The sequence below is a fragment of the Trachymyrmex septentrionalis genome, unplaced genomic scaffold (assembly GCF_001594115.1).
Source record: "Trachymyrmex septentrionalis isolate Tsep2-gDNA-1 unplaced genomic scaffold, Tsep1.0 scaffold22, whole genome shotgun sequence".
Classification (NCBI taxonomy): Eukaryota; Metazoa; Arthropoda; class Insecta; order Hymenoptera; family Formicidae; genus Trachymyrmex; species Trachymyrmex septentrionalis.
This window is the reverse complement of record NW_017305375.1, coordinates 6,279,714-6,286,199: the sequence shown is the minus strand read 5'-3', so window position 1 is coordinate 6,286,199 and position 6,486 is coordinate 6,279,714. Positions and strand designations below refer to the sequence as shown.

Here is a 6,486-nt window from a genome sequence, read left to right as displayed (position 1 = left end):
TAACTAGGAAAATATATGAAGAAAAGATAAATTAATAGCAGAAGAAGGTTGCAATTTTAGCGAATATGCATTATTATATTTTTCTTACAAATTGATAACCGTATCGTTGTAACTTAAACCTAAACGCCTGCTTTCGTACGATGATTATATTGCCGAAATTATTACTAGTTTACGATCGTATTTCGCCCATTCGGTAATTGTAATTGTCGCTTGGACGAATAACGAACATTAAATTATTCGTCAATGATTGAAAGATATCCATGTACCACGTGTCCATTGTGACCTTTTGACAAATATTCCAAATCTGACGAGATCGTCCCACGTGATCCTGCGTGGCAGCAAAATATTTCGCTAACAAGCTAAACAAGCGGGGGATTAAGTCTGCGCTGTTTTTCAAAAATGAGATCACGTCCTGTGTAACCAGATTAATAAGGATGAGTGGTCGGCATCGTGCCATCTCAAACAAAGACGGATGCGAATTAAGGTTGTCCACGCACGACATGTTGTTTAATAATGAATATCATCCTCAAGGCAGAAGTATCGCGAATATCGTGATTATGTCGCGTTAATTCACGTTTGTCTTCGTTTACGTGACTCTATTCGAAGGACCTAATAACACGGCGTTCTTACAGACCGTGTTATCCCATGACAAACGTCGTTTTCTAATTGAGTTAACAATACATTCATGATACTTTCTTTTGACACAACTGGACTATCCGCAATCCGTATTTCGCTTTGAATCATTCGGATATATTCAAGATAATACAGACGGTAGAACTTCATCAAAATTAATTAACTATGATTTATACACTTTCTCTAAATTTGTCTTGTAAAGTTAACGATTTTTATATCATGATACAATAAGAAAATAATGTATTTAATTTCTTTATTATAATTTTATTGGGAATTACGATTTTCTTAAGTAAAAAGATGATCTTCGATGTTCGAGATGTCACGTGTAATCGAATCGATTTTCGAGTTACGGGAACCTTATTAAATGCGTAGTAATCCATTTGCATGATTTCCGCAATTACGATGGCCGCCAATTAACTAAAATCGGTTGTGTGCGACATTATTATCGTGTATGCCCCATTGTCAGTACCGTTTACTCTCACTCAGAGAGTGAACTCTTTGATAAATTTTGTGTTAATACGCGAATATTAAATGATATTTCCACACAATCATATCTACATACGTAAATCAAATCATGAAACATGAATGAACGTTGTTTTTAGACACAATATTCCCTATTTATTTAATAATAATAAGATAAGCATATAAGAATAGATTACTGAAAAATTTGTACAATTTACCAAGAGTACGTCAGCAAAAAAATCGTTATAAATATTATTAAATATATATAAAAATATTATTATAGGTATCAAAACCCCTGTTTTTACCGAATATGATCTTCGCTTATTTATGTTGAACATTTCTCAGTCGATTTTCATTTAACAGTGATTATTAAAAATATTTCAGTCAATAGACGAGGAATTGAAAAAAAAAAATAAAAATAAAAAGAGCCTCGCCGAAAAAAAACAAAAAAGAAATAACGTTTTCTGCATCTGTTGTTCTAACGCAGCTCTTTTCAACTTATCAAGAATCTTTTTGTGTGAAGATTTAATATCTTCTTTGTCGCGTAGTATTTTTATTGTCTTGAGCGGTAAAGGGCATCCGAGGAAACATACCTGGAGGCGTCGTTAAGAATTATCTCGGTTATCAGAATATCGTTCGTGCTAAACTGTTATTATATAATGAAACTTCTCGTGTGATAATAATCAAGCGGGCGCTTTCCAAATAGGTTTCTTATCACCCTTCTATACGAAGCAGAGGGATATAAAATATTATTCATCAATTACAATTAGTTTGAATAATGATCAGAGTTAGATGTAACGTGTGTTTAATCAAAGTTACTTTAATTAGATAATTGTAATTTTAGAGGTCAGAAAATTCGGCTGCATTAGAAACAATTTCTTACACTTTCTTAATAAAGCTTGACATTTTCTGTTATCGCGTCTTATATAATTCCATAGCTGAAGCATACTTTGTGTAATTGCTGGATTCTCTTTTACTTTGCTCACATAATTGTATTTCTCTGAAAAGCAGTACTATAAAATTGCGTGAAAAGAGCTGACCGATAAAGCAGCTGATCTGAAAATACGAAACAGAGGAAGAGAAACGAATATCAATTCAGATAATGAAATTAAAATATGTTACAGCAAAATAAGAGAAGGAAGTCTAAAATTTCTGAAGTTGATTGAATGAGTTTATTAATGGGTTTTTTCGACAAGCAAATATTCTAACGGAGACGTTAACCTTTATTCTTTTTTGCTATGTATTTGTTGAGCATTTATTTGTTGAATGTGCAGAATTATGAAACGTTTACTATCAAGCAATTCAAAAAATATACGCAAAGTTTAATTATCAAAATCTTTTTGTGTATCGAAGGATCATTTTTCTAAATTAACACAGAAAAGGAAGGTAGCTTCGCGTATTGAATAAATGTACGTCGATTCATAGCAAAGAGAAAAAGTTCGCGCTTGAGATAATCCATTGTAAGATTAATAGAAGTTCATGAGATAGAGGGAGAAAAGAAGAAAGAGAAAAAGAGTAAAATTAATACGCGTGCTGCTCGCGAGATGCAACCTATTTATTCATTGATCGATTATAAACGAGTATCAAGAAATAATCTTTTAAAAGGTTCCCCAGGAACGAGGGAAATTCATTCTTGTATTCTAAAAATGCTCTTACGAGACGACTCTTTACGATATGTGTGCTACGTGATCGGTGCGTCCAACTTCGTTCAATCACGCCGAAGACTGACAATAACGGGGATTCGACCAACCATGGAATAGAAGGTGTATTAAAATAAAAAAGCGGTAAAATATTTCTGTGCAAAAAAAGGATTTGTCCCGTTGCACCTCCTTTTATTTTTATTATAAAATTCACTGTTATATTTTTCTCTCTGAGCATCATTAGCCGAAGAAGCTTTCTTGGTAAAATTTAAAAAAAGTATAATAAAATAATAATTTATATTAGTTAAAAAAAATTTTTTTACACACTCCCAATATGAGGATTTTGTTTGCTCAGTTTTTTAGGACGAATTTTGAAAGTTTTTTCCCACATAATTTGTGAGACTGAGGTTCAGCTTAAATTAACAAAGCTGTTGTTTCACGAATTTCAACAATTACACTGAATTTTTCTAACTGGATTTTCTTAATCGGAATGCAGAGATTGTTTAAAACTTATTTGGTATCTATAAATACTTCGTGATAAGGATTCTGTTGCAAGAGAGACCCGAGAGCTCTTCGTTATAAAAGAGGCCCGAAGTCACAACGTGTACAAATATAGATTACATCGTCGCCTAAAGCTAAGTTGCAATCAAATAATTTTCTGATTTGATCGCAAACTTTACGCAACGAACAGAGTCCATCGGTTGCTCTATTACGTAACGCGGGCAAAACTCTCGCCATCGGCGCTGTTTAGCGCTAAACGTGACTGAACGCGATATTGTTGAATATATGATATCACGTAAATATTAGACCGATTTACGTTGAAATTGGATAAACGAAATTCAAAATTAGACTAGCTTTGTACACGAAATGTGGAACACAGGGTGGCCCGCCTTCAAAATTCATCTGACAACTTCGCTCACCGACCTTTTCCCTTTGTCGGCACAATCGCGAGCGGAAAATCGAGTAAAGTCCAGAAAGCGTGGGCAAACCTTTGCGGCCGACGCAACGAGAGATTCTCCGAAAGAAATATAACACGACGCTGCAAATTGGCCGACATGAATGGCCGTGTTTATTGTGTCGTTTTCGCCGTAACGACAAATAAATAGCTGCGCGAATATCGAGATTTCGCACTGGATCCAGAAAGAATGGTTGCTAACTGCCGTTCTGTCATGAAGTTCCAGCAAACGAACTTTGACCTTTCTATTTTCTCTTTATTACTAGTTAAGACGAGTCCTACTTTTTACTTTCTTCTAAGGATACGTTTTCATGTCCTGTAAAATCAATTATATTTCATCGGCGGACGATCCGTCCTGCTTCCGATTCTGCTTCCAGGAAGAACGCTTCAACAATGTCAATTTGGCTGTGTCGATCTAAATCGGCTTAGCACAAATTGCCGTATTTTACGCAGCAAACTCATTACGAGTTCATTAAAATTTTGTCGATAACTTCGCACGAATCATTCTTTCTTCGACATTCTTGATTATCCTTACGTACTGGCGCAAATACTCTGACCTTTTAAGGGGGTAATTAATAACTTGGGAGTTTATTAATAAACGAAAGGATTTAAAAGATTCGGAGCAGAATGGAATTGCAAGTGTTTCTCTGTTACAATAATCTCATAATTTTTGTGTGTCACGCAGAGATTGATAGGTAATCTTAATTTCTTTGCAGACGTTTGTGCAGCGGTCTTTAATTATCTTCGCCATTCTCTTGTGCTATTATCAATCCTGGGTCGGCGCAGTGGATTGCGAGTGAGTGTCGTATTCATAGAATATCCTCTTTCTTTTTCTCGTATCAATAAAAAAAATGGAATCGTGAATATAAACAAGATCGCTGTTACAGACAAGAACCCTATAATCCGGCATGCCGAGGTTCACAGGCGAGGAAGCGCCTGACACCCTTGCCACTCATGCGCACTTTAAACTGCGAAGATGGAGATTGCAGACTCCCCAGGATGAAATTCTTGATCGCGATTCTCGACGACGTAAGTAAAAGCTTTCGTTACTCGGACTAGCAAAATTAGAACACAATAAATGAGAGAGAAATAAAGAGAGAAAAAGACAAAGAGAGAAGGTGAAAGAAGAGGAATTTAATTTAACTTCTTTCCGCTTTGGTCAAACTAGACCGATTTCTTCTCATTTTGCACCTATTTCTAAATAAGATACAAAGATATAACTAGTTCAGTATTTCAACAATTAGTTTTTTATAAAAACTTAGCGGGATAATTAAAATTTGTTGGATATTAAAAAAGTCTAACTTATTAATATCTAAAGATTAAAGATTAAATAAGGATTACATCCGGAAAAGGATTTAAAAAAGGAATAAATTATAAAGGAATATATTATTAAAATCAAATAACTATCTCCTGATAGCAAAATGTTAGCAATTTGGAGCCAAAAGGACATAACCAACCTATTTGTGTCCGCGCATTTAACTATGAATTTGTCGACAAAGCCTGCTGACAGGCTATGCTAGTAGATTGGTGGCAGAAATCGAGCAGAATTTGCTCGAATCAGGTTTACTCTCAATCTGCTCTCAATCTGCCGTCAGATTATGCAGAACTTTGTTTAGTTTCTGCTACCAATCTGCTGGCATAGCAGATCTATTGTCTAGCAGGCTTTGTCATATTTCTGACAGCAATTTGCTGACCATATCAGATAATACAAATTCTGTGTACAATTTGTTGTCTTTCTGCAATCAAAAATTGATAGCAGGTCCTGTTCAAAATCTGTCTTCGCATTTTGCTATCAGGGTAGTTATACATATCTCTCTTTCGCTTTCGTTTTTCTATTGAAATTTATTCACGATTCGAATATTTTTCATTTATCTTATAAATTTTAATAAATTCTAAGAATAATACCTTCAGATATAGATAATAAAATAAAAATAATAATTAAATCGATCAAAATCAAAGCAAAACGTATTAATTCTGATTAATCAATACGCATTAATTTAAATACAATTAATTGATGGGCTTTTCCTTCATTTTAGCCTTCCTACAATGAGGTACACCCTTCCAATCTTCCAGGACCTTCTCTCCATGCGCGCAAGGGCAGGATGCGAATAGACGAGACGAAGGATGTGTATTTGGATGACTATTGATTCGATTACTAAATTATGTCGACGCGATTCGCAGAGATGACTGACGAACTTTTCTGAGATATTATATCGTCCGTTCGATTATCGTTTATTGTATTATGTGGCTTGATTCTCTACCCGTGTTTTCCCTGATACCGTCTCTTCTCTTTTACTTCATTTTCTCGCAATTTTGGCAGCGATAATAAAGTATACGTGCGTGCACGCATATTTGTTAGCACTCTGACTTTTCGATAATAAACATTTGAATCGCACAACAGAAAAATATCAATTTACCGTCTCGCTCTTGTAGAAAAGTAATTGTTCGCACGCGAAATAATTACGATCTCCTTCGCGTCAATCCTTCAAGCACCTCGTTATATTCTTAAATGTGGCGTAGAAAGATAAACACTTTAATAAATAGTATTGGACGTTCTAATTCGATTTTACGAGAACTAGGCAGGAGTTTACACCAGTTGTCACTCTTTTATCCGATGTAGTATACTTCAGCTCGCTCCAGTGTACATTTATCAATAATTTGGAAATTGTGCGACATTATTAAATTACAAGCGTCATTAAATTTTTAACTATCCTCACTATTGTTATTCCGCGAACATTTAATTTTTGCGCTGGAAGGATCGAAGTCAGTATAGTTAATTAAATTCTATAAAACTTA

At 34.7% G+C, this 6,486-nt stretch overlaps 1 protein-coding gene across 1 annotated transcript in view; it reads left to right on the top strand.

Annotated features, from left to right (window-relative positions):
- The window catches only part of LOC108748438, a 12,116-nt gene extending 6,020 nt beyond the window's left edge, over positions 1 to 6,096 (top strand). The window contains exons 2-4 of the mRNA XM_018486621.1: positions 4,407 to 4,486; positions 4,578 to 4,719; positions 5,727 to 6,096. Of these exons, the coding sequence (XP_018342123.1) occupies positions 4,407 to 4,486; positions 4,578 to 4,719; positions 5,727 to 5,837 (333 nt within the window). The 3' untranslated portion in view covers positions 5,838 to 6,096. The remainder of the gene's footprint in view (positions 1 to 4,406; positions 4,487 to 4,577; positions 4,720 to 5,726) is intronic.
- The last annotated feature ends 390 nt before the right edge of the window (positions 6,097 to 6,486 follow it).